The sequence below is a fragment of the Frankliniella occidentalis genome, unplaced genomic scaffold (genome assembly GCF_000697945.3).
Source record: "Frankliniella occidentalis isolate FOCC.00 unplaced genomic scaffold, Focc_3.1 Scaffold36, whole genome shotgun sequence".
Taxonomy (NCBI): Eukaryota; Metazoa; Arthropoda; class Insecta; order Thysanoptera; family Thripidae; genus Frankliniella; species Frankliniella occidentalis.
Genome location: NW_026267166.1, coordinates 1018571 through 1044159, shown reverse-complemented (window position 1 = coordinate 1044159; position 25589 = coordinate 1018571). Strand labels below are relative to the sequence as shown.

At 47.1% G+C, this 25589-nt stretch overlaps 1 protein-coding gene across 1 annotated transcript in view; it reads right to left on the bottom strand.

Moving 5' to 3' along the window:
• LOC127748700 (titin homolog) overlaps window positions 1-25589 on the bottom strand; it is a gene marked incomplete at its 3' end in the record, with an annotated part of 41154 nt that continues 15565 nt past the window's right edge. The window contains 13 exon segments of the mRNA XM_052266256.1: window positions 1-1088; window positions 2860-15425; window positions 15508-15771; window positions 15852-16032; window positions 16118-16273; window positions 16352-16488; window positions 16562-16759; window positions 16848-17030; window positions 17114-17326; window positions 17400-17491; window positions 17777-18080; window positions 18153-18333; window positions 18594-18909. Of these exon segments, the coding sequence (XP_052122216.1) occupies window positions 1-1088; window positions 2860-15425; window positions 15508-15771; window positions 15852-16032; window positions 16118-16273; window positions 16352-16488; window positions 16562-16759; window positions 16848-17030; window positions 17114-17326; window positions 17400-17491; window positions 17777-18080; window positions 18153-18333; window positions 18594-18909 (15879 nt within the window).

The following is a 25589-nucleotide window of genomic DNA, read 5'->3' as shown; positions in this document are numbered from 1 at the left end:
TCCTCGGCCTCCTGTTTCTTCTGTGCTTCAATCTTTGCGGCCTCTTCTTCCTTGTTTCTCTTATCAGCTGCCTCCTGTTCTTTCTTTAGCTTTTCCTCCTCGGCCTTGGCCTTCTCCTCGGCCTCCTGTTTTTTCTGGGCTTCTAGCTTGACTGCTTCCTGTTCCTTTTTCTTCTGCTCGGCTGCCTCTCGTTCTGTCTGAAGCTTTTCCTCTTCGGCCTTGGCTTTCTCTTCAGCCTGTTTTTTGTTTTGCGCTTCTAATTGTGCGTCCTCTTCCTTTTCCTGTTTTTCGGCTGCGTCCTGTTCTCTCTTTAACTTTGCCCTCTCCACCTTGGCCTTTTCTTCCGGTTCCCGTTTCTTTTTAGCGTCTAATTCTGTGGCCTCTACTTGTTTATTTGCTTCTTCCTTTTTTAGTTCAGCCTTCACGGTCTTCGCATTTTCTTCTTGCTTTTGCCCTGATGCACTCTTGCTTTCTGTTGCGTCTTCGAAGTCAGATATTTCCTCCATTGACTTACACGTGTCCTGTTTTGATACTTCTGGTATGCTCTCTATTTCTGATAGTGTTTCAGGTTCGTCGTGTAGTTCTGAAGATGTATCGTCCCGTCTAGACGATACTAATACCCCAGAGTCGGCAAGAACTGCGATTCCTAACGAATCAGAGGCATTGCCAACATCCATCGTGTCAGGCCTTTTCTTTTGTAGTTTTAACGATGCCTCAGCTTCCATAGGGTCATTCTGTTCAATTACCCCAACCGCGCGCAGTGATGTATTCTTTTCTACGGCTTGTTCAAGCTCCTTGCTAGCAGATCCATCAATAGATACCCCATCGGCTTCAAGGGCTTGCTGGTCAATTATCACGGCTTGTTCTACAGGTTCTAAACCAACAACTTCGACAACGGAAGACTGCTTTGGCAGATTGCCGTTCGTAAAGTCAGTACCAGTGTGATCGAGTGTCTGCTGCTGCTCTATGATTGCTATTGTGTGACCAAGTACTTGTAGGGGTTCTGCAAGAGCCTTGAGTACATTGTCTGGGCTCAAATGCTTGACTTCGTCGTCGTCCAGCGGCGGCTCAACTGCCATTATTGCAACCTATGAACAAGAACAATAATGCAGTGTTAATAGTTTGAACCGCTATGCCGCTGGTTCAAGAATCTTTATATTCTTTACGGGAAATGACCCTGTCCCTCCTCATCCTCTCATTTTTTTTCTTAGGTCTTAGCTGATTTAGCTCTCTACTCTATTAAAAAGGCTGGTAGGAACGTTTAGCATATGGTTTTACACTGAATCCTAAGACCGGAAATAAATGGTAGGAGCGAAGTGGCGAACGGGACACAGCATTCTGGTATGAATTATCGTCATCTTTTCTTGTTGCCTCCCACACTGATAAACTAAGTGTTCAGCTGGTCAATAGTTGCAAGTGTGCGATCGCACGTGAAGGCGTTTTTTTTTTTTAAAAAAAAAAGAGTGAGCACGAGTTATTCACTGCTCCCGACCTCGGAAAACGCGGCTTGTTTGCAAGGTAGATTAATTATCTTTTGAGCACGCGTTATTCTGAATCAGCGGTGGGGAACCTTCAACAATTTGTGCTTGGGCTACTCCTGATCAGCCGCAGTCAGTCAATCGCTTTGGGTGAAAGTCCGAGCACTGCTTACAGACCAGCGCACAACGAAACAGTTAAAACTGCCAAGAACTGCCCAAACTTGCAGTTGTGCACTCACAATCGTTGACCGGACGAACACTCAGTTCTTCTCAGCCTATTCCACAAACGAGTTGCAGTAGCCTTTCGTTTGCTGAAATATGCGATAAGCTACTGGAAAAGGTGAAGGTGAGGTCCTGGTATAGTGATTTCTCACCCACTGAAAAGTACTTTACGTAACATTTTGCAAATGCTCTTCGTCACGTTCGCGTGCGTGTGCAAGATCGGCCATCGGCCATGTAGATTATTTAACGCAACATTTTTTATTAAAATTACTTTCAGGAACGAATCTACACAAATACTTTGCGTTGCAAAATTATTTTTGTTTATCGTAAGCATTGAGCTATGCTTGCCGATTATAATTAGTGCAATATTTGTCACGGTTTTTGGTCCATGCATCATTTGATTCATAGGCCACTCTTTTGTAACGATGGGAAAGTAAAAATTATGAATTTGACAACTGCACTGCAATGCCGAACAGTGTACGTGGAAGCACGCGCAGGAAAATGTGCACACTTCCCTGCGTGCACTTGCTAATAGCACACACTTTCCTGCGCCTATTTCCTGTAGATGGCACGTACGTTTTGAGTGCGAGCAGAAAAATGTGTACTATAGCATGTACACTCACAAGGGAAGGTTTTTGGGTGGTACACACCAATTTCGCTGGGCGCGATACATAATGTAGGAGACATATGTAGATTAAGATTGGCACCGGTTTTAGCTGCCCATACTATAGTTTTCGTTGGTTTTGGACAATTTTTAGTAAGAAAACACCATAAAAACAGCAAAAATGTGATCTTCAAATGCCTATATCTCCGGAACCGTTTGAGCTACACCGTCCAGATTTTGCACAGAAGTAGGCCGAGTTGGTAGCTAAATTGTTGTAAAGTCTACGTTTTTTCGAAAAACATCGAAGAAAATGTCACAAACTATGTGCACCTTCCATACTTGGATTTCGACTTGGATTTCGGACCATTTCAACAATTTTTTTCGACGCTTCCCATATTTTTAAACTATTAAGGTATCTATACGGACTACCTCTGTACCGCGAAATTGGTGTGTAACACCCAAAAACCTTCCCTTGTCAGAACTGTGTATACTTTGTCTGGCAGAGGGCAGGCCTCGTTTCTCCTTTGTGTATTGATGAATAACTTGAAAACTTACCTGAATCTCCTGGATAGGTTTGGCCAAACGCAGAAGCTGCTCTATTTTCTCCTCAGGAATGTCATCTCTTTTGTTTGCCTGTTCTAAATCGCCTAACTCAGCCAAACCAGTTCGTAGCTCTTGTATTGGGTTTGCGAGTGCCTGCAAAACTTGATGTTCTGAGGAAGTAGTTTGTACAGGAGATGGGATTTGTACCAGAGTTTCTTCGGCTACTGCTAGACATTCAGCAACATCTTTGACAGGCTTTGCTACAGCACTTAATCTTAATCCCTTTTGACTGCTATCCGACTCCTCAACGGTGCCTTGCAAAATTCTTTTCTCTTCAATTAGTGCCACGCTCGTGTTCAACTGCTCAATTGGCCGAATAATCGCTTGGAGCATTGTCAAATTAACAGCACCATCCTTTATCTGTTCAAGTACAACTTCTTGCTCGATTTCTTCCAAACCCTGATGAAGTTTTTTAACCTGCGATGCCAATTCTTGAACTTGGCTATATTTTACAGTATCGTGAGAAGCTAAAACTTCAATGACGTCTTTCATCACATTTTGTAAATCTTTGGCCGGTTCCTGGAGTGTCGCCAGCACAGTTGCCCGTGTCTTCTCTGGAATTTCGTCCACCGAGCTCTTCCGCACTTTATTGTCATTTAGTTTTTCTATCCTTTCTAGCTCGGTGTTCAAGTCAGCACTAGCACTGACTAATCGGGCGATAGCGGTTTCCGGAGCAACTGGGCTTCTATTTTCGTCTCTGTTTTTATCGTCTACGGAAGCCTCTTCTACAGGTGGTCGCAGACTTAGTTCGCAAATCGTCAATAAGAAATCTTTAAAAGATTTCTCGATATCTTCCAGAAGTTTATCTTCGGTATCCCATCTTTTCGTACCCTGTGTATCCTTCAGCGATTTTTTCAAAGCTGTGGATAGGGACGATGCCATTTGAACTGTGGAGGTGGTAAGCAAATTGTAATTCTGTTCATGGGGGAACTCTGATTTCGCTAATGTCTCGAGACTAATGACCATCTCCTTCAATGTTTTTGGTAATCCACTGTGAGCAACTGATGCCACCTCTTTGAGAAGGCACTCACGGGCATTTAATATGTCCTTACGTAATCTCTCTGAATGGGAGTTTATCGTAGCAAAATCATATTTTGTGCCTTGCGACTGCAGAGAATGAAACATATCTGAGAAGTCCTCAATAATCCTTGCAACACGCTCAGCCAAGTCACATCTCGAAAGAACTTTTCTCTGAATCTCTGTCTTCACCTTGTCAATTTCCTTCTTAAATTCTGCTATCGGCTCAAGAATAGATTTCAAGATAGTATTTTCGATCACTATAGGATTTTCCCCGATCTCTTTCTTTAAGACTGCATTTTCTTCTATAAATGTGACACTCCACGAAAGCTGCGAAAGGGGAGCAAGGATTTTGGCCACTTGACCACGTTCTTGGGACTTCGATTGAAAGCTTTCCTCTACGTCATTTATACAAGAGATCAGATTTTCCAGGGGTCGAAGTAAGGCGTCTATTCTATTTTTATCTTTTTCGACTTCCTTCATTCCAGTAACTGCTAAGTCTAACTCTACCAGTGGCTCCATCAGCTCTTGGAAAACCCTTGCTTCGTCAAAGTATGATTTTAAGTCTCGTTCTGGAGAGAGAATCTTACACATCTCCGACTTGACATCAGACAAAGATTTTTGAGCACAATCAACGAGCGAGGCGTGTTCAAGATCTGAAACGGCCATAATTGCCGTGTCTTCAAGGTTTTTAATTTCTAAGGCTTTACTTACAAACTCTGCAAATGGTTCAGCGAACTTCCTAGTAACTCCATACTGCATTTTCTTGTCGCCCTTCGGGCCGTGGCTTGAATCTTTTTCAAGAGTCTTGATTGCCACTTGTAGTTCGTGGAGAGGCACAACCAGTGAGGCCAGTTCGCCCAGAGATTCAATAGTTTGGTCCATGAGGTACTGCTCTACTTCTGATAATCTTTCTCGGAACTGAGACAACGCCTTTACGAGACCGTAATCTTCAGCCATTTCTGTGCTACTATCCCTCAAGGATGCATCTTCTTTAACCTTTTGAACAGATGTCTCAATAGCCTTAAGACAGTCAAACATCGGTGCTAGGACAGTTGGCTCCAAGGCATGTTTCCTGTTCTGCATTTCTTTTGGACCTGAAGGCGAAGCAATGCGTATCAATTTACTTACGGCTTGAAGGGTCGACTCAGCCATAGCTTTGGTTGACGTCTTTTCCATAGCCGTCTGAATCGTTTCTAGACTGCTGCTGAACTCATTTAAAGCACAAGGAAGAGGCTCCAATAATTTATAAAATTCGGAGTTTTCCTTTGCTTTTTCGTTTTGCAATCCATCAAACACGACTGCAACGGAATTTGACAGGGATTCCATCGCACCTATAATCAATTGAATGTTATCCATATCTAAAGTATTCACTTTCTTAATTTCCGCTTGAGATACTTTAATTGCGTCAAGAATTGAACCAAGACCAGTCATTATACAATCTTTTGTGGAGTTAGAAAAACCTGAATTACCAAAGCTATTAATCAACTCTGTCATCGTGCTCTCAAAATCTTGTAGTGGTTTATTTAAAATCTTCAAGGTCTTGAGAGGTTTAATTACCAAAACAGAAGACGGAGAAACCCGATCAGTTACGAAAAGATCTGATTTCGTACATGCTGTTACTTTAGAGACTGCACTGTTCGAATCAATAAGTAGCTTTTTAATCTTGTTCGCTTTACTCAATGCGCTCGCATTCTTTACGTCTTTAAGAAAAACATCAAAGCTATCACCCAATAGCGGTAAATTATGGCTCTGCATAACAGTGACGGTGTTAATGCTCTGCTCGAGAGCCATGAGAGGCGCCATAAGTTCTTGTAGAGTTTCATCTGAAAAGCTTGCTGATTTAATATCCGCCAGTACTTCCTGAATGACCTTCTGTATACCGCTTAATGGTTTTTGTAAAGTTCCGACGATAATCTTCTGAGGCTCGGCAACCGATCCACTCTGTACTTGCTGCTTGACCAGCTGGAGACCTTGCTCGAAGTGCTGAAGCGGCTGGAGGAGGGGCGTAAGGGCTTCTTGGATAGAGCCCTTTTCCACTGACTCTTGTGCCAGGCCAATTTCTTTCTCCAGGTCTTGTATGCTCTGTGTTGTATTTTCTACAAATGCACTAACGTTTTGCTCTGCAGCTTGTAGCTCAATGGCCTTGTTGATTGTTTGCAGTTTCTCCTTGAACGTTTCCAAGGGCTCAGATAGTGTGCCCAGCGCGACGGTGTCAATTTTCAGATCTTCTGGCTTGCTCAGGGTGTCCTTGACGACGCATTCAATGCTCTGCTGCAGGGCCAGGAGAGGCGCCATAAGTTGTTGTACCGATTCGTCCGGCATGCTTGTTGACTTAATTTCCGCCTGTATTTCCTGAATGCCCTTTTGAATCTCGCTCATTGGTTTTTGTAACGTTTCAACGATAATCTTTTGTGGCTCGGCAACCGATCCACTCTGTACTTGCTGCTTGACCAGCTGGAGACCTTGCTCGAAGTGCTGAAGCGGCTGGAGGAGGGGCGTAAGAGCTTCTTGGATAGAGCCCTTTTCCACTGACTCTTGTGCCAGGCCAATTTCTTTCTCCAGGTCTTGTATGCTTTGTGTTGTATTCTCCACAAACGCAGCAACGTTTAACTGAGCTTGTTTGTCTATAACATGTTTGTTTTGGAAAATGTCTTGTTCGGTTGTTTTTGTCACTTCCAGTATTTTGCACTTGACATTTGCTATTGTTGTTCTGAGGTTGCGTAAAGATGGTTCTAAATTTTCTAGAATATGATCTTGGATGATAATGGGTTTTTCTCCAGCCGCGGCTGCATGTTTTGCGGTTTCTTCGGTCATCAGGGTCGTCTGCTGCAGTTTTGTCATGGATTTTTGAAGCTCTTTGATGATTTCTATATCACTGTTTTGCGCTGAATTTACAAGAGACATGGCGATAGCCAGAGATTTATTTAGTTCGTGTAGAGGCTTGAAAACCTTATTGACAGCTTCATCGTACGGCCCTGTGTGGTCTTCTATCTGCGTTATGGCTGCGATAAGGCATTGCAGAGGAGACTCTAGAGTCTGCATTGTTTGTATTGCTCTTGTTGCCTCCGGATTGTTATTTCCAGAACCTGATGCCTGAGCAATGTCAGTCTTTATGCTCTCTATATGGTCTGTTACTTCCTGCACAAGGGGTGCGTGCGTTACTGCAACGATTTTCAATGCCTCTGTTTCTTTTGCTTTAGATAATAGTTTTTCAAACTTTTCCACTGGTTTAATTATTGCCCTGATGATGGTTTCTTTTATTGTTTCAGGTGGGTCTCCCCTTTCTGCCTTACGCATGCAGTCTTCCTCTATCGTCTGCAAACAGAGTTCGAATTCTACAACCGGTTTTAAGAACTCAACTGCTATGTCCATGCCACTTTTTTGTATGGTGTCCAGGTCTGTTTTGGCAATCCCCACAGATTTTTTTAGCTCAACTAGGGCTGTGCTAATTGCTGATACCTGTGTCTTGTTTTCTAAAGATGGTGCCTGCGACTGGGCAAGGACTTCTGAAAAACTACTGAGAGGGTTTGCTAATGTTTGGAGTGCTTTAAGGCATTTCGCCGTTTGTTCGCGCTGGGTATCAGATACGGTAAGATTTATTTTTATTGTATTTACTGAAGTGCGAATGATGTCTAGAGCAGTGCCGACATCTACAGCAGTATGTCCAGAATCTTCTACCTCTGATAGTCGTTTTTCCAACTTGTTTATGGATTTGACAATTTCTTCTACTGGTGGAGAGGGCTCTTCAGAAGTATTTGTAACTGACGCGCTCTCAACGGACATAATTGCCCATTTTAGTTTCTTTACTTGCTCAGTTAACTCCCTTTCTTCTGGTGATCCGTTCTCAACTTCAACGTCAAACCTGGCAATAGTGCTTGTTAGCGCGTCAACAGCCTGGCGCACTGACTCATCCCCGGTACTTGTCGCTAGATCTTCGCACTCTCGGATCAACTGAGCCAGGGCAGGTTGAAGTGTTTCGACGTCGGCCACAACTGCCTCGCCGTGCTTTTCGGCTTTTTGTGGTAGCGCGGCTTCCATGGAGGCTTTGCTTTGTATGTTTCCAAGCACTATTTTCGTTTCTTCTTTTAGCCATTGCAATGACTCCGCAACTATGGCCAGGACGCTTAGATCAGATGTGTCAGGATCACTGTCATTACTTTTGTGCAAATCCTGGACCAAACTTTGTATTTTAGCGATTGGCGGGAGTAGAGCCTTTTCTTCTGTTGAGTTAGTTAACTGGGTTTTGACCCTTTCAAGACAGTCTGATAATTCGGTCATTGCAGAGATCAGATGTGGGGATGTTTCCCTTGCAGCCACATTTTGTGGGGGATTTTCGAAGTTCTTTTTCGCGCGATATATCTCGTCACATATTACCTGCAGTGGTTTACCCAATCCTTCTAATGCACTTACAACAGATACCTGTGGGCTAATTTGTGATTGCGACTCCATTGCTGATTTTGCTGTAAGGATATCAGTCTGTATTTCTTTCGCACAAATGTTAATGCCGTCGGCTATTTCATTGGCGCAATGAACTGTTTTTAGTGTCGCTACACTATCTTTAAGCTGAAGTAGTGGAGCTGCTAGGGCTTGCAGTATCTCTTGCGAATTATGACTCTTTACTATTGTTTCAGTAGCGCCACTCGATTGAATCTGTTCAACGACTTTTCTTATATTTTCTACAGATGGCTGTAGAACAGAGACTGATTCAGATAATTGTTCAGACTGTGTTAAGGCATCAGACACTGCAATTAATGTGTCTCGAAGGTCACGAGCCGGTGCTAGTAGTTCATTAGAGGTTTGCTCAGTACTATTTATAGCTTGTGGGGCATTTCGCAACTGCTGTATTCCGTTCCACAAGGCATTCAGGGGAGTGGCGATCATCGCCACTACACTCTCGAGCACTCCACTGTCACTCACATACTGCAGTACGGATGTTGGGAGGTCGTCGTTAGATGATATTGCTGTGCGTACTTCGTTTACTGTTTCGCTCATACTCTCGAGTAAATTAATTGTAGCGCTCGATGCTGAATCTTCTTGTTCATCACACTGTATTTTAGACAACTGATCGCAAAATTCAAAGAGAGACTCGGATATCGTCTGAAGTAAGAGTTCTTCTCTGTCTGTTGCGCTAGGTTTCGATGGGGTGACCATGTCTTCATAAATCAACTTAAGGCTCCATTCAAGCTGTTTGACCGCAGCGGTTAATGCTGTTGCTGCTAATGTATTCCTCTGAGATGAAGGAAGAACTTGTTTTTCCATCCTACAAAGATCAGTAATCAATCTTTGTAGGCAGCCTGTATCTTGCAAACTCGCCATTCCAGACGTATTTTGCGGATGAATCAAATTATTTTCAATTTCCTGCATCCCTGTGCAAATTTTCTGTAAGGCTGTTGCGCTTTCGTATTCGAGAAGTGGGAGAATACGAATTATTTCATTTTGGGCCGAAATTGCAGACCTGGATACGTTCTGCTTAAGAGGCTGAAGGTTTACAGGTGGTGTTGTTCCCTTTGAAATTTTGCCTTTCAAATTCTTAGTCGCATCTGTGAAGTGTTCAACGCATTGGAACAAATTTTCAAGAATTTGGTGTGTATCGTCTATGTCAATTTTTGCTTGTGACTGGAGGTGTGGAATTATTGCTGCCAGTTTTGTTCGATTATCCATTATTTCCGAGAATTTATCGGCTTCGATATTGTCTTCAAGACTCTGAGGCACACTCAGCATCTCCAGAATACTTTTAACCAAACCGAGTAATATATTCTTATCACCACGACTGAGGTCTTTCAAATCTCTGTTCAATGTCTGTATTTTCGAAATAGTTTTTGAATACTCCTTTACGCCTTCATTATTTATAGAATTAAGGTCTGTTCTGATGCTTGTGGCCAAACTGTCGATGTTATTAATCAGTTCTGTCGCTTTCGCGTCGTTTTGCGATGCCCGCGCATTTAGAATTAATTCTGTAATGGCGTAATTGAAATCTTCCATTGGCACTGCCATACTTTCGAGGTGCGCTGTAATGTTTCCAATGCTGATGTCAGCCTTATTTTCTGTGTTAATTTGCTCAATCACGTATGTAATAGTTGATTTAAGTTCTTGTAAACTCAGTCTTATTGGCTCAGCAACTTTCTGCTCTTCGGGGGATAAATCTCCTAGAGTTTTTTGTATAATTTGTAGAGACTTCGCCACTTGTCCGAGTGGTTTACTTAAAACTTCGATGTCAGTTTGTTTCAATTCTCGGCCCGGGTAAACGCGTTGGAGTATGTCACGGGTCCAAAATCCAAGACCCTGCAAAGATTCAGAAAATCCAGAATTGACAGCGTCACAAACAACATTCAATGTTCTTGGGAGGTATTTTTGATCTGGTACTTTCTCCCCGATACTTTGCAATGTAGATTGAACCTTATCAGATGAGCTTGCTAAAACGTTCAAACAAGAAATAGGGCCCAATAGTTCTGGTGTAGGAACTACTGCCTCTTTCAAAAACTTTGCTTGCATTTCTGTGATAAGTTTTGTAATTTCTTGAATCGGTTGGGAGAGGGTGTCAAGAATAGAAACACCGTCTTTCAACGTTAGTGACTCATCAGAATATAAAAATATTTCCTCCTCAATCATTGTTATTCCCCTCTGCAAGTCTTGAATTGGTCTCTGCCACTTTTCTATATTCTGACTTACTGGTTTTGTTGCCAATTCGTGGCCAATTGCCGCCAATGATGTTTTCATATTTGAAAGGGGTTCGATAAGACTTTTTGCAGCTGATGATTTAACCAAAGGAACCATATCGTTCTGAGTAACGATGACGTTTTCGAACTTGTGTAGGCTCTGTAAAAAGTCTCTGAATGGTTGTACCAATTTTTTTACTAACTGAGCAGACGATCTCAATTCTTCAGGTGCATTCTCTAGGTGCAAAAATGCTACTGATATGATCGTCGCTGTACTCATCTGTAGTTCTTGGACAGTTTGTTGCAAGTTTTGGAGTAATGGTAGGCTGCCTTTGTCCGAAATTTGTGTTGGCTCGCACATTTTTGCTACCTCGCTTTGGACTGCTCCTACAAGTTGCTGAAATTCACGCACACATTGGGTCAAGCAGTCCAATGCGGCAATTTGCCCCTCATTGTCTGTAATAATTGGGCTTAAAATAGCAGTCTGAGCTTCTCGTATTTTTGCTTTAAACCCTTCTACGGGTAAAGTAATTTGTGACTTTTTAATGTCTCTATCTGTTTCAGGCACATAGGCGTTGACGATATGCGTCAGGCGTTCATTTTCAAACTCGATTGCTGACAAGATATCTGTGAGTGGCTGCGCAACGGATGACCTCAGAATAGTTATAGGCACGGCTTTCATTTCTTGGCCTGTACTACACACCATCGATAAACCATTGCTCAATTTTTTCAGCGGTGATGATAAACTGTCGAATACGACTTGGCCTCCGAGTGACTGAGGTGTGTCTGTATTAGCAATTGATTTCAATGAATCTAATGTTACTTGTAGTACACATACTGAATCTTGAAGACTCTCCAAATGTGGCAGAAGAATTTCTCCTTGACTCGATTCACTCTTGAATCGAGAGATAACATCTATACTCTTAGAAAAGTCATCAAATGGTGCCTGAAGTGTGCAGAGGTATGATATATCTGAAGAGCTAAAAATAACGTTCTCGATGGATTTCGAGCCGATTACGTTTTTAATTGTATTAATGTGGTTTTTGAGCTCATTAGTGCTGAAAAGGAATTTCTCGATTGCAGTAGACTGAGGCACATTTCCTTGAGCTAAAATGACTTGCGAAGATATGGTCTCTAGGTGCTGGTGAATGTCCTTCAGATTATCTGCCATGCTTGATGTGATACTGCGTTCGAATATTGGGTCACAATCGCTAGTGTCGGACAGTTTTGTTTGAATGACATTCAAAACACTTTTAAATTTGTTGAACAGTGGCTCTAGATTATGCACTGATAAAAATATTGTGTTCCAATCTGGAAATGGCGATTTTATTTGCGCTGCAGACATCGGCAGCAGTCCGATTTTACGTAGACATTCACTCAGAGAATCTTCGATCGCATTCACGTGGGATAAAACAATTTCCTTCGATTTAAGGGAAGAAGATATTTCGAAGCTCTGGAGGTTTGATTTTAGATCTCGAAGTGTGTCACTTATTTCAATGAACTTTGTTGGAGTTAGAGTATTACTTAAGTCCTCTTCGCCTGATTCCATAGCAATTTGAACTTGGGCGCTTCGAACAGTTCGTTGCACATCACACATCGAAGATAAAACAGTGTGGACTATTTCAGCTTGCGGAGACCTCAAATTTGTTAGACTTTCCTCTAGTGCAGAAGAAGTAATGTTCATCTCACTAGATAAAGATGACAGCGCTTTTGACAAATGTGTCAATGCATTGTGCAAACTAGTGGGATTAATATCGCGTTCTAGGTCCGTACATAGCTTTTGTATCAAAAATTCAAGACCAGCTATTGGTTGTATTAAGTTCAAAAATGTCTCTTTGATTTGTCTTGTTGGTACGCCTTCTACACTTTGAGGCGGAATTGTTGAAATAAGCTCGAAAAGCGAGCGCAATGTTAGTGACGTTTGTTTCATGGCTTCCAAGTAGTTTTCACTAGGCACTCCGGTGGGCCCACTGATCTCTGTGTAAACACCCTCCAAGTGAATTAAAGTAGCAATTAACCTTTGCAATGGAGGCACAAGCGATCTCAACAGTGGGTAGTTTGTTGAATTGATATCCGACTTCGGAACGTCTGCCTTTATCTGCGAAACTTCTTTTGTAATTTCAGCTATTGGTTCATCGAGTTCTCGCAAGTTAAGGAACTGTTGTGCTGAAGTTAAAGAAGTTGGAACCTGGAGAGAAGCGAAAACTTTCACGTCATTTAGTGCCTCGCAAACAGAATCTAACTGTGGGAAAAGTGTTTGGAGATCAATGTCTAGTGGCTTAACAAACATCGTCAGGTCACCGGGCTGCAATAGTAGTCCCTGCTGCTTCTCAATTAATTTTGTGCCCAGTTCATGGAACGGATCTTTTAGTGATCCTAGTACCAATGCACCTGTCTTGTCAAGTGGAACTCGCTTCATTGCAAGCCGCCGTATTTGTGAAACGGTGTTTTCAACTTCGTAAGCACATTTGAATAGCGACTGAAGGGTTTCAAGACTTTCAGCAAGTGAAACCTCGTCTGTTTCTTTAGGACGCCTCAGTTGGGTTAAGAGAGATCCTAAATACTTTTCCAGATTTTGCAGAGCGGGTACCAAGGACTCAATTGCAGGAGTCTTTTCTGGCTTAAGAATTTCTTCCGTTGATTTATCAACACAAATATCCTTTGCAGATGTAAGAAGTGCTGCTTTAAGAGTTTTGAGTGAGTTCTGGACTAGCTCTGACACTGTAACTTGCATTGCAGAAGAGGGTGGTCCATTCTCTGGAAAGAATGTCTCTTCAACCTGAAGAAGACTTTTGTTTAGGTTGTTTAATGGGGCTGCCAAGCAGTCTAAAGATCCGATGGAGGGGCTTGGTCCGCTTTCGGTGGTATCTGTCATAACACTTTCACTTGCTTTAGAAACTCCCTGCGCTAAAGCTTCTATTGGCTCAAATAATGTGCAAACTTCGAACAAGTGAAATACCTCTTCCGACTGCTCTGCGGCACATTTTTTCTGAAGAGCTGTTAATCCTCTTTTTAAATTATGCAGAGAAATTTCCAAACCTTGGAGCACCGAAATTTCATAGCTCTGTGGTATCGATTCTAGACTTGCTTCCAAAGAAACCTGCTGCTGTATTTGATTTAATCCACGTTTAAGTCGTCTTATAGGCTTTTCGAGGGCTTCAAGTGTTGATATAGAGCAAAATTCTTGTCCAGATTCCATTATTGCCTGCTGTTCAACCAATGCAATGCCCCTACGTAGTTCATCCATTGGCTGCGAGACAGCTTCTAATATTGATAGACTCTTGCCGTGCTGAACTTTGCCATCGACTTCTAGTATTGCCTGCTGTTCAATAAGTTCTATTTCAGCTTTTAGAACTTGCATCGGGTACAGTAACTTTTCTAATGACGATAACTTCGGCTTGTCAGATAGTATATTTCCCTCATCTACTTGAAGAACGTCGGCTTGGAACTTTTCTAGTGCGTTTAAAAGTTCCGTTACAGGTTCAGCTAGGGTTTGTAAGGAAAGTGATGCTTTTAGTTTTAAATCGACCTCTTCTAGCGATTTGGCTTTCTGCTGTACTTTAATCTTGCTGTCTTCTTCGCTACTGCGGCCACCTGATAGAACAGAGAAGTTTTGTAACTTCTTGGACACTACGTCCTCGCCCATACCCATAGCCGCCCTTTGGTGTATAAGTCCTATTTCCCTCTGAAATTCTTGCATTGGCTGAGAGACGCATTCCATTATTGAATGGGTTGTCCGCTCCAGTAATGTCTCTTCGGTTCCCCCGAGGACAGTCTGCTGCTCAATCAATGCAAGCTTTCGCTGGAATTCCTGTAATGGTTGTGCCAAAGTCTCCAAGATAGACATTTCTGTATGCCCGGAAGGCACCACGGCTTCTTCATCGACCTGACATTCAATCAAACTAAGCCCCTTCTGTATATCTTGTAACGATTGTGACAGATTGCCAAGAATTTTGAAACTCTCTTTGGCAGAATTCTTATCCAAGGACTCGGACACTACTTGACTTTCAACCATAAGTAATCCGTTCTGGATTCTTTGCAAAGAATGTGCGAGAGAGTCTATAACAGAAATCTGATCTGAAGGCAATCCTTTCACATTATCTTTTGCTTGTCCTGGAATGTTGTCATCGTAAATCGTGTCATCTTCTGTCATACTGTTAGAGTCAACCGAAGCTGTCCTACTCCGCCGCAATGTTCCCTCGTCTTTACCTGTAAGGTCGCCTTCTTTCTGCACCTTTGTATGTACGGCCCCACGTTTTTCTTGCAGTTGCGACTTTTCTTCTTTCCTCAATTTTGCGTTGGTTTCGTCGCTATCAGAACCCTTCCGTTTCGACGCTTTCCCGTCTCTGCCACGTGAACCTGAGCTATCTGCCTGGTCTAGGTTTTCTTGAGCGCTCTTGTAGCTCGTGTCCATTTCAAGAGATTGCGCCTTAGCATCAGAATAAGAATCACTCTTTTCTTCTAATGAACGCGATTCTTTGCTTCCAGACTTAGTATCTGCTAGATTTCTGGACTTCCTCGGAGGTCTCGTGGGTGGACTATTCTCCTTATGTGACCCTTGTTTCGCTAATGGCTCGAGAGCTCTGTCGAAAATCTCATCAGAGTCTAGCCTTTCTGATTTATCCTCGTCAGCCTGAGAGACGTCCATTGGAGTGTGAAGTGTTAGCGCCTCATCTGTGATTGAAAATTCGTCCATATCCGCATCCGTGCGTAGGTCCTCTTCACCGGCGGGACCGAAGTAGTCTGGAGAAACGTCCACGAGAACAGCCTCCATAAGAAGATTTCCGGACGTCGAGGATTCTTTCATAAATCGTAGGGGTGGCAACTCAACCACATTATGTTCTGGAACGATATAAAAGAGCATGAACATTAATGGTTTTACAATTATGACAAGTTACCAAAGGCTACTTAACGTGTACACTACCTGATATGTGCTCGCTTAGTTCGTCGGCATACATTTCTACGACTTGTAAGGCTTCCTCCTCTGTCAAATCTGGGGTTTCATACAGTGAAACAGACACCTCCTTACCGTCGAACGAAAAGCTGACTTCTCCCCTTTCATCGAGGGAAAGAGACTGTTCAGCGTCGTACATTTGTGACGTTCGTTCTTCATGAATTGTGGAGAGAGACGGATCTCTAACGATAGGTGGCGGTGCCCGTCCAGCTCCGCTCTTTGAAGAACCGCGCTCTGCAAGACATAATTATAAAGACGTATTTTTATTACAGCTCCGTATTTCAGTAAAACGATGTATTACTTTACGGGCGTACCTTCAAAACCAACGAGAGACGCTGAGCTTGACACCGTCCCCATGCAGTTAGTAGCTTCGCAGGTATAAGTACCCAAGCAACATGTTCCATCCTGCCCGGAAATAATACGATGGATATCGCCCGGCTTTAGTTCCTCTCCGTCTTTGTACCATTTGAGTACGGGTTGTGGTACACCTATGACCTGGCAGAGGCATGAAAATATAATTAGATTTATTTAGAATGGAAAATGCGCAACGAAATTGAATGCAATACATCGTATACCATACCTTACACTCTAAATTCACTGCCCCTTCTTCGGAGAGCACAGCGCGTAAGCACTCAAGGAACCTTGGTTTCTTGAAGTGTTTTGGAATGGTCAGTTTTAAGAAGCAGGATGTAACGCTGTGCCCGAATTCGTTCGTTGCTACGCATTTCCACTCCGCCTGCAAAAAGGTGGAAAGTTACGCGAATGGCCCTGTGTGAATTTTGCTTGTAAATCATTTTTGTGGAAATGTTTTTACCTGATCGTTTATGTCGATTGGTCGTATGTCGAGATGGCAGGTGCCCAGGTTTTCGCGAGTAACTCGGAATTTTTCCCCCTCCACAATTGGGTCGTCGTCGCGGAACCACTCCAGACTGGGCTCAGGAGCCACGCTCACTGTAACGTAAATGGACGATTAATTTTTCTCTGCGTATCTTTGTTTTATAATTTGTTGGTGAATTTTTCGTACCCTGAACAGTAAAGCGGAAGTTGTCACCCACGCGTGCCTCTTGAGAGCGAAGTCCCCTGACGAAGTGAGGAACACTATCACTGGAGAAAAGCGATAACCGTTCTTCCTCACTCAGCTGACTCTGAATGTCTTCTACTGTGAGTTCTGCGGTACTGCTCGCCTCGCCCATGCAGTTTCGAGCTATGCAGCAATAAGAACCTAAAAAGAAAGACATGCGCGTAAGATGCAAAGGCTCGATCTAATCAGTCTTTTCAGCTTATAGGAGTTTTGTATTTGTTGAATTTACCAAGTGAATTAGTTCCCGTCAACTGATAAACATCACCAGGCCGCAATTCTTGACCATCTTTAAACCAACGCAGTTGTGGCGTTGGGAAACCTACAACTTTGCACTCAAACGACACGAGACCCTCTTCTGTCAATATCGCACGCAAGCTCTCCAAGAATCTTGGTTTCCTGTAATTCTTTGGATCTGTAAGGAGAAGAATGTACTGTTTAGCAATTACTATCTTAAAATCGCACTTCAATGCTACGAAAGTACGCAATTGCCCTTACATGTTAAAGTGACTATGGCTGTTGAGATTCCTCGGACACCCTCAAACGACGTGGCGACACATTTCCATTCGCCATCGTCGCACGCCTCGAGGGCCGAGATCTCTACGGAATAGCCGCCTAGTCCGTCTTCCAGAATGCGATATCGGTCCCCTGTTTCGACCCGTCCGTCGCTGTTGTACCACTGGATGCTTTTTGGCCAGGGAGGGACTTGTACTGGATATTATAAAGTGTCAAATAGAGAGGCGTTTCCCGATTTAAGTGAACGAACAAAGTCTGGCAAACGTACCGTGACAGGAAAGGGTGAGTGAATCGCCGATTCTCGCCTTTTCAGGCCGAAGCTCTTCATCAAACGTAGGAGCTGGTCCAGTTGGGAGTAGGCTACAGACACAAGAAGTTATTTAGACAGTTTTACTCGGGCGCTGCATGACATCTGGAGAAGTAAACACTTCCAGAAGTCGGGCCCAGTACGCAACGTTTCTACACATAACGCGCCACTAAGAAGTAATCAGAGGAAAAAAAAAAGGTTTTGTAAAAATTGAAGGCGATTAAGAACTATTACTTTGAGTATTACGCAATTCTGACTTCCGGTGTTTGTTTTTTTCTTCGAGTTGTCTTCATACGCACAGGTGGTGGTTTATATGAGTCGCTTTCAAGTGCACTTACTAGTCTGCTGGTTTGAGTGAGCCCTCTCTGCTGCCGCGGCCCACGACATGCACTCTGGAGGATGAATATGCTCTGCCCATACAGTTGACGGCCTCGCAGGTGTACGTGCCGAGCGAGGTTGGATCTGACGCATCAGCCGTGAGCGCGAATACGTCGCCAGCGCGTATCTCTTTGGCGTCCTTGTACCACCGTAGCGCGGGGGTGGGCACGCCCACCACCTTGCACTCCAGGGACACGGTGCCCTGCTCGGTGAGCAGCGCGCGCAGCTCCTCCAGGAACTCGGGCCCTTTGTAAGCCTTCGGCACTGCGGAAAATTAGGGGTTTTAGCGAAACGGTGTCAAACAAAATGCTCACATTGCTACCTTAGTATACTCACCCAGAACGCTGAGCTGGCATGAGCATGTTGCGCGGCCGGCGTCGTTCTCGGCCACACAGGTCCAGCCGCCGTGGTCCTCCGCCATCACTGGCCCCACGTCCACGCACCAGAAGTTGCCCTCGTTCAGGAAATGGAATCGATCGGTTTCCTTGACCGGTCTGTCGTTTCGGAGCCATGTCACCTATTAACATCAATAATTTTAGTAGAACATTGCTTTTTTGTCATTGTTACAGAAGTAACGGAGGCTGAAACCTGAAATAATCCATTTGTAAGCTATACCAATACGCCACTCGTTACCTACCAAAACAAGGAATATGAAACCGAAAATAATAAGCGACTTGTACTCGTCGAGGCACGAGGCATATTTCCACCCTCCCTGTCTTCAGTGTATACAACACGCAATGTACTATTGCTAGCTCTTGTACACCTCGCTGATGTTACCTTTAGGTTGGAGGGACTGCGGATCTCGACGAGGAACCTGGTGCGGGTGCCGACCTTGACGGCGAGGTCGGCGAGGGTGCGGATGAAGTGCGGCGCGTCGTCGTGCGTGGGGACGGACAGCGAGTCCGACATGGACATCCTGGAGTCGACGCGCAGGTCGTACCCGGCGCGCGACTCTCCCGACGAGTTGGACGCCGTGAGGGTGTAGCGGCCCGAGTCGTCACGGGACACGCGGGTCAGCGACAGTTGCACCGAGTGTCCGTCCTTGCGCGCGATGTGAAAGCGGTCCTCCAGAATCCGCCGGTCGTTGCGGGACCTGCAAAAGGAAATAGCCTGGTTAGTTTAGGAACATACACCTTTTTACTATTTATTATACCAGGTGGTTGACTGCCGTCGCATGCACGGGTGCGGACGCATTTGCCATTCCTCGCTGTCCATGGCTCCTTATGGCCCCATGCAAGTAGGCAACCTGCCCGTACACATCATAACTATGAAGGTGCGCGCTGTGAGGTAGCCCTGGTATTCTGTATACATTGTTTGTTTGTTTTGTTTTTGAGATTGTCATTGCCGAGTATTTGAAACTGATACCACATTGCATGGGGGTCGGCCCGGCGACCCTGCGTTTCTTTGGTATCCGATCGGGTAACCTGGAGCATCATAACAGGGGTCTGCACTCGTGCCAACGACACGCGTGTCTGAGGGCAGGGCCTGGCGCCGCTGGCCCGCCGCCAGACAGAACCTCTGTCACGCAGGACGGCGCGGTCCTGGCGCGGGGGAGGGGCGCAGGCCACGCCGAGGTCTGCACCAGAGCGAGACTCACCGGCCGAGGCCACGGCCTGACCCCGCGTGGACCCAACGTCACCGCCCTTTCACCCTTCCGCGCCGTTTTATTGGGGCTGACGACAAAAGCCTGCTGCTCCGCTATCGCGAGGCGGGAGGGGATTGGAGGTGAGGAACGTGAACGAGATGGAAAGTAAAGGGAAGTTTTCGGTGCCTAAACGCTTAAAAGAGGTGGAGGCTACCCGGACCCGGCCGGAGGCTACGCTTTTTTTCGAACGGGCCTTCCGATCGCCAGCTGTATTCCCCTTAATTAATCGGCACGCCATGTTCGCTTCGTTTTCCTTGGCAGACCGGTCTGATCGAGGGGGAAACGACTGTTAAACTTTGTGTCAGCCGGATTACAGATTACCCGGATTACCTCCGGAGTGTCCTCCGGATTACGTTGCTTTTTCTCTAGGATTACCCCGGATTACCCGCAAAATTTTCCCGGATTACCCCAAAATTCCCCCGGATTACCACGGATTTTTTAGAATTTCCTCGGATTACCCCTGCGGGATTACCTTTCGGCTGTCAGCCGGATTACCTTAGTCGTTTCCCCCTCGGGTCTGATACACTTTATTTTTTTGGTTTATCTGTTGTCTAAGCGTATTGTTCTCTTTGCATTGCAGCCTGTCGAGTCCAGGGCCGAATTACTGCCGGTGACGCCACCCTCATCCCTCCCTTGGCCCCACGCGCTCGCACGCAGTAGGGGTGGCCGGGGGGTGCGGGTACGCAGGCCCCTTCTAGCTGAGTGCTCAAATCTCTGGCCGGATGGAGGATGCCTCATGTAAGTGACTGCCTTATTTGCCTCTATGTCCGTGCCATGTCTATCTATGACCCATCACGAGAGATATACCAACTACGCACGGAGAGAAAAGTCTTGGCCAGACAACAAAACTGAGTTTGGTTTGTTCCTTTTATCAGTACACCTGATCAGTTTTGATGTCAGAGGGAAACCTTTAGACTCTGCACTTTAGTGACAACGCCTAAAAAAAGTTTGGGTAGTACTTTTCTTTCAAATTTGTCCGAACTTTTAGGCGTACGGCCTACGGCCCGAACTTTTCTCTACGTGTACTTTCGAATAAAAAATATTAAGCCATCTGATGCTACGTACACGGCAAAGCAATGTATGATTTTTTGAGGGAAAGGGTAAAACTCTGAGGGGCTCCCATGATTTGAGAGAAACAGCTCAGAAAGGAATTTTAAAAAAACAACAAAAAAACATGCAATTTTTTGGAAAGACAAACACAAAATCGGCGGAGTTTTTGTGAAATTAAAAGAGTTCCCTGAAAGGTTTCCATTAAAAACAGACATGTTTAAAACGTGTCTCGAGTCACTATTTTTCCGAAAAATAATATCTAGGAAGTACTGACTGCGGTGACTCTTTTTCGCGGTTTTCGTATTTTTTCGACAGAGAATAATTAACTGCGTTTACCACATTAACACAATGCCACATTTGCTGTCTATTCGCTGTGCGTTGTCGAGTTTTTTAGGAACATTGTTATGTAACCCGAAGGGCCACCCCGTCTACCCTGCCCGCACCTCGTGGGGCCTTTGCCAGGAGGCCGTCACGCCCGCCGAGAGACGGATGGCAATTGTGCGCTTATCATTCATCGGACTGTTATCCTCGGTCCTCCCGGCTCCTCCCCGTTCGCGCCACGCCACGCAGCTCAGAAGGGGTGGCATTGCAAAGCAAGTGCGAAAACTGGCGATTCCATTTACACCTTTAGACTGATCGCACCCCAGAGGAAAAAAGCAAATTGTAATCCTGCACAAGGGGTTGTTTCTTTCTGTGAGGTCTGTTTTTTTCCAACCCCGCGTGCGCGTTCATAAATCAACCGTCTAAAAATACGGCCTGAAATATTGGCAGTCGTTGGACGCGGGCCCCTCGCTGATTCGACTCTGAGCTGCAAACGTGTTGCCTGCAGCCGAATGACGTGTCGACAGAGGCGAAAATACTCTAGCAAGGCTTCCCTCTGCCTGTCCGGAGGATAAACAGTTGATGTAAGGCGGAGTGGGTGCTGAGGTCCCTGCCGTATTCTCTACAATGCGCAGGGGCCACTAAATACAAGCGCCAGGAGTTTTCCGTACCAGGGTTCCCGGGAGGTTTTGATCGGATTGGACCCCTGTGCGCTTGCCGACCAGCCCCGTGCGTGACCAGTGTGCAAAACTACCCTGGCATTGTAGACTTTTTCTAGCCCGATTGTTAGTCGGACGCTGACCCAGAGGCACGCAGCTTTCTAATTTTCTACTAAATTCTCTCTTTCGACTTCGCGCGCTGTCGACTCGTCACTGGCGATTGAGGAAGACAGCAATATATTGGTGCGGTCATCAGAGCGGACTGTGCCGTTGCAGAGGGCGGAACGCGTGACCGGGTTCCTTTGCTTCGCCTGTCTGCTCCCCCGGCCGGTGTGGCTGCCCCTCCGCCCCACCCCACGCACCGCGCGCGCTCGGCTATTCCCGACTTCCTTGGCCAAGGTTAGGCCAGAGAAATAACTAACCATCGCTGCATTCTGAGACGGTGTGACAGAGAGGGACAGGAGGGGGACGTTCGTTGCCGTGAGCGAGACTGAGAAGGAGAGAAGGGAGTGAGAGTTGCGGAAGGGTTGAGCAGCGAGAGGGCGACGGGGAGGAGCTCTGCCCCTGCGCCAACGACATTGGCCTTATTTTCTTTGGCTTTGACAGTTTGCAACTGCAATCGAAAAGAAGAGAAACATCCCCCAATAAACTCCTGTTTCCGGTATCCCATAGGAATAAAGATTTAGATGTTGGCGATCAATTTCATAAGTAAAACTGTAGACTTTGTAAGCTACAGACGCGTTTTTCCCGCATCGACATGCTCTGTGGTCCTTACTTTGGCTGTGGCCTATACTTTTGGCGGACATCTCTGTTGTTGTTGTTGCGTGTTCCTGCCGCCCAGCTTCCTCATCGCCTCAGTGGGATGGCTGTGCTGCAGGGCGCACGCGGGCGCCTGGGCCGTGGAGTATGGCTTTAGCTAGAAATAGGCAAGCTTGGCCGGGGGAGCGCCTTCTGTTTGTGTGCCAAGGAGGCGCGGGGTGCCCGGCCGGCGCGGTAGGCCAGCTCGAAACATAACGCGCTGTGACCTCAAGCCGCGGCTCACATAACTTAAAAACGTTTTCTCTGTTGCAATATTTTCAATTTTAATTTGGGTTCGATCGCCTGAGGACTCACCCCTTGGATGAGGCCGAGGAGCTGGCCGAGCCCGCCGCCTTGCCGTCCGCACACTGAGACTTGCAGCACGAGCTGCCCATGCCTCAGACACATAGCACACCCCGCTGCACGGCTGGGCGCGGCGGGGCGCGGCCTGTTGCGGGGCGGGGCGTGGCGGAGCGGGCCGGTTGTGCCGGTGTGCGTGAGGTGCGCCACTTGAACACTCTGATGCACTTCACTGTTGCTGCACCTCTCACTGCACAGATGCACTGTGTGCGCGCATGGCTGGCCGGCGCGGGCGGCCCGTCGTGGGGACGTGCGGCGGACGGTCGGGTCGGGCCGGTCGGCGACGACGACGGCGGGGAGGGTGGGGAGCGTCTTGTTCGTGTCTGGGGGAGCTCGGGAGCGCGGCGCGGCTGCTCCCGGGGCGGAGCGGAGCGAACTGACAGATTCCCGCGCCCTGGGCTGCTGGCCCCGCGCGCATTCAACGCGGACCATAGCGCCCGTGCAAGACGGCCTCCTCTCTTTCTCTTTCTCGGGGCGGGAGCCGCGTCCTTGTCGCACAGCCGGGCCCCTCCCTCCCACACCAGGGTGGTGGGTGCTCGACGGGGTATTTTTGTCGTTGAGAAAGACGTGCGGGGAGGATGCCGATTAAAACACAGACACACACATACACACTCACACACATATACAGCCGGGCGCCGGCTCGCCCCTGACGTTGTGACCCGCGTGGTACTCTGACCGGGAGAGGGGAAAAGGAGGGGGGCGGGGGTTTGAAGCAACAACGCCATTCAGCCGGGTAAAACAAAGCTATGGTGCACATTCGTCAATCTAAGATGACGCGACATATTGCGTTCCAAGTGTTTGAATTTGAACGATGCACTACACCCCCATTTGATCCTTTTATATGGGAGGATTCGCTCCTTAGGGATCGTCCAGCAGAAATTTCGCCCGTCTTCCTTTGATGCATCCTGAACGACGGAAGCTTGGCGCCTGCGAGACTCGGGGTAGGCCACCCCGCAGTGCACGCATGCATTACTGGCACGATGTGGCCTACCTACCAGGCGCTATGAGAGCATGCATCTGCAGAACTGCTCCATATCTCATATTGCCGAATGACAGGCGTTTATTTTCTGTATAATCCCTACATAGCGATTACCATGGACAGTTCCGAACAATCATTATACATTTTCCTCGATTGCGTCTGAATTCCGACAGTTGTTAGAGGATAAGTTGGGTCCCCGCGCTGCTCCCGCAGCCCGCGGCTCCTCTGGCTTTGACGGCCGGGCCCCCACGGCCCTGCCCTTGCTCCTCACGCATACCTTGTTGTGTTGCGCTGATGTCAACTCGATGGCCGCTCATAAAGACGCGGTGGCGTCGCGTTGCGTATCGCGGCAGCTCCTTGGCGGCGTTCCCCCTCTGGCGCGTCGGGGGCGGCGGGGTCGGCGGGGGCGGCGGGGGCGGCACCGCAATCACGCGTCAGGCTCCGGCGCGCCGATTGGTCCGCGCATCGGGCTGGAAGCAATAGGGGTCGGCGGGGCGGACGGGACGCGAGGCGCGACGGGACGCCGCGGACTGGCGGCCATCCCCCCCGGGGGCCCGGCGGGCGGCCGGCGCGCCGCCCCGGCTGCCACGGTCCCTGAGAACGACCGCCGCCCCTCACCTTTCCCTCCTCCTCACCTCCCCCCGTCCGGCCGCGACAAGCCACTTGGCTGGCCGCCTCAACTATCAATAGCGGATTAATTGCGCGATCTCGTGGGCCCGACAGCGTCCAGCCTGCGTCGCACCGCGGCGGCGCGCGCCACCCCAGACACATGGTCATGCGCGGCTTCTGCGCCGGCGGGGGCCACTCCCACGGCACGAGGTCGGGACGGGATTCCGCGCGAGGGGTTTCGGAGGTTTCGGCGGGGATGGCTTTTTAGCAGATGATGCCTTTAATACTTTCACTGATTATAAAGAATACATAAGTAACTTTAAGGTGTCAGCTAGCTTTAACTCTCGATAAGCAGGGAAGTGAACTAAGAGCAAAACCAGAAATCACCTGTTTGTGCGCCGGGGGTATGGTGTCCGGCTGGCTGAGTGTCGCGCCAAGCCCCTTCCTTGCCTCCTTCCTTTCCTTGCCCTGCCTAACAATATGGTCCGGGATGGGCTCCTTCCTTGCCCAACAATACTGGGCCGCCGCCGCCAGCCGTCCTGCCCCTCCCCGTATACGTCCTCCTCTACGCCACTAGGCCGCCGAATTGCAAGATTGCAAGCAACCAAACAAATTGCAGCTAATGAGAAAAAATAAGAACATAGCTATATTCATAAATTTGTATCATCTGCTTTCAAGATCGATTCTTGATTGGGATTTTTTATGTGACGACCCTAAGCACAGTGGCGTAGGGGGAGGGGGGGGGGTGAGGGATTGGGGATTTCGCACGGTAACATCTCTACGCCACTGCACTGTCTTACCGCACAGGTGCGATGAGTTTTTTTTGGAAGAGGGGGGCGCCTCTCCCGTCCCTGTTGCAGCTCTAGATAGTTGCCTGAGGGTAGGCAATTTAAGTCACGAAACCACTGTCTGTAGGAAACCTTCTCTACGCCGCCTCCTCTCTTGGCCGGCCCTCAGTGTACTGTACACTCCTGTGCCGTGCCGACCTCCTGATCCCCGAGCACCTGTTCTCTCCTTGTTCACACACCACCACAGACCCCCTCCCCTACCCCGTATTCCACACTCGCGAAACGGCAAATCATGGGCGGCGCATCTATTTCGCTCTTGTTTCGGTCGCTCGAGCCAATTGTGTTGAACGTGACTTAGCACTCGGCTGCAGCGTAAACTACTGCAACCAGCTTCCCAAGTAAGTCGATCCTAGCCCGGCAGTCAGGTCGGGAAAGCGCTGCGGTCCATCGTCCGCACGTCAGGGGTCCGCAGTTTCCTCTCTTTTTCGACCTAGCTTTTTCCCCCGCTGGTGTTCTCGCCCCCTCCCCTCGACACACTCACGTGCTACGCGTGTTCGCCCCCCC